Genomic DNA, 1,768 nt, shown 5'->3' with positions numbered 1-1,768 from the left:
TTTTTATAACTTGAAAAATTGCAATTGAATTTTTATTTACCTTATATAATATCTAGTAAAATTCAAGTCATATGAATTTTAAACACAAATGTTAATACTTTAGCAGTTACCTAAAATACATAGTCTGAAGAAATTTTTGCATATTTTAAAAATGCTTTATATATTCCCAAGGCATAATTTTACATACCAGAGTCTTTTTCTGTTGTTTTCATATTTGAAGTAGTATAGCATCATTGACCACTTGATATCCTTGGATGGAATGAAGAATCGGATTGATAAATGGTTGTTTTCCTCAATTAGAGATAAATTCTAGCTATAAAGACGACACAAGAGCAAATACTTTATAGAATTTAACACATGGCAAAACAGAAGCTCAGGTAGGTCTTCACATTACGATAATGGACCATGAGACTTACTGAGGATTATTATTTCTTCTATCTTATCTAACAGGTACAACAAATACCACTCTGACTCCAACCGCACAACCCACGCGGAAATCTACCTTTGATGCAGCCAGCTTCATTGGAGGAATTGTCCTTGTTTTGGGTGTGCAGGCTGTAATTTTCTTTCTCTATAAATTCTGCAAATCTAAAGAACGAAATTACCACACTCTGTAAACAGACCCCTTAAATTAAAAAGGACTGGCGATTCATTTGTGTAACTCACCGAAACCAAAATAATCTTTCAAGATGTCCCACATGGAAGACGCTATTCCAGGATCTTTAAATTTCCAATGGATGCATATAGGATATTTTGGAGCATCGTCCTTGAAGAAAAAATCAGTTAAACCATTTTGTTCAACAAGAATATTTAAAATATTCTGCATGAATCCTTGTGGCTGTCTTCTTTTATTTTAAATGGCTGCTGCTGTGGGATTATGTTTCTTTTCTTAACATGCCAAATGTAACTTTCTGTAAGTGATGGAAAATGTTGTCCTGTGTGACAACCTCATGACTCTTGGCAGTTTAAATTTAGTTGTTTTAAAGCCTGAAAGCTGCATTATTTTCATCCTAACTCAAAATGTAACTTAGTGACCACAATTGAGAAGAGTGTGCCAAATGAGCATGAATCAGGTGGATTTTTGGCTATCATTTCAAAAGTGGAATAAATTTATAAATTTAGTAGACTAAACTGTATCCTTAGAGTAAAGTTCTATGCTTGATAACAGTTATTTTTTCTACATTAGAAATAAGATGCCACACAGGGAATTACATTCCAGATTTAAAGAAATGAATGGAAAGGATACAAACAATTAGTGTATAACAGGTTATTGTTCATACTTGTAAAGCACCTTATATTGAGAAAATAAAGAACAGTGCCTTAAAAGACAGACTGGAAAGGTAGGCTGTAACTTTAAATGTTGGTGATTTGTTCTTTCTTGAAGGTAAAGGTTGGTCTGAGGATATAACTTAATGTGAACAGTAGTAAACCTGCTTTTAGATATCATACTGGTAATATTTAATTGAAAACTTACTTTGTTTCAGTGCTGAGAAACTTAAGCTAAGGGATATTATACACAGTTGAAAGCCTTCATACATTGAGCCTCCCAACATTTTTCTTATGCCTGTTGAGAAGTATAGAGATAAAGTTGATTTAATTATATTTTCCTTTGTACTTCAAAAAAGTGTCCTAACACTATTATACTTTGAAAGAATTTCCACCAAGTTTTCTTGAAAAATAATTTCATGAGGCAAGAAGGATATAAGATGTTTTAGAATCATTTACTAACTCTTTAAATGAGACAATCATTTTAAGTTTATAGACAGCA

At 32.0% G+C, this 1,768-nt stretch overlaps 1 protein-coding gene across 1 annotated transcript in view; it reads left to right on the top strand.

Moving 5' to 3' along the window:
- Nucleotides 1-1,355, top strand: part of CD164 (CD164 molecule, sialomucin) — a 16,829-nt gene extending 15,474 nt beyond the window's left edge. The window contains exon 6 of the mRNA XM_008577422.1: nt 451-1,355. Within this exon, the coding sequence (XP_008575644.1) occupies nt 451-617 (167 nt within the window). The 3' untranslated portion in view covers nt 618-1,355. The remainder of the gene's footprint in view (nt 1-450) is intronic.
- The last annotated feature ends 413 nt before the right edge of the window (nt 1,356-1,768 follow it).

Source organism: Galeopterus variegatus, unplaced genomic scaffold (genome assembly GCF_000696425.1).
Source record: "Galeopterus variegatus unplaced genomic scaffold, G_variegatus-3.0.2 Scaffold1507, whole genome shotgun sequence".
NCBI lineage: Eukaryota > Metazoa > Chordata > Mammalia > Dermoptera > Cynocephalidae > Galeopterus > Galeopterus variegatus.
This window is presented reverse-complemented; position numbering and strand designations above follow the sequence as displayed.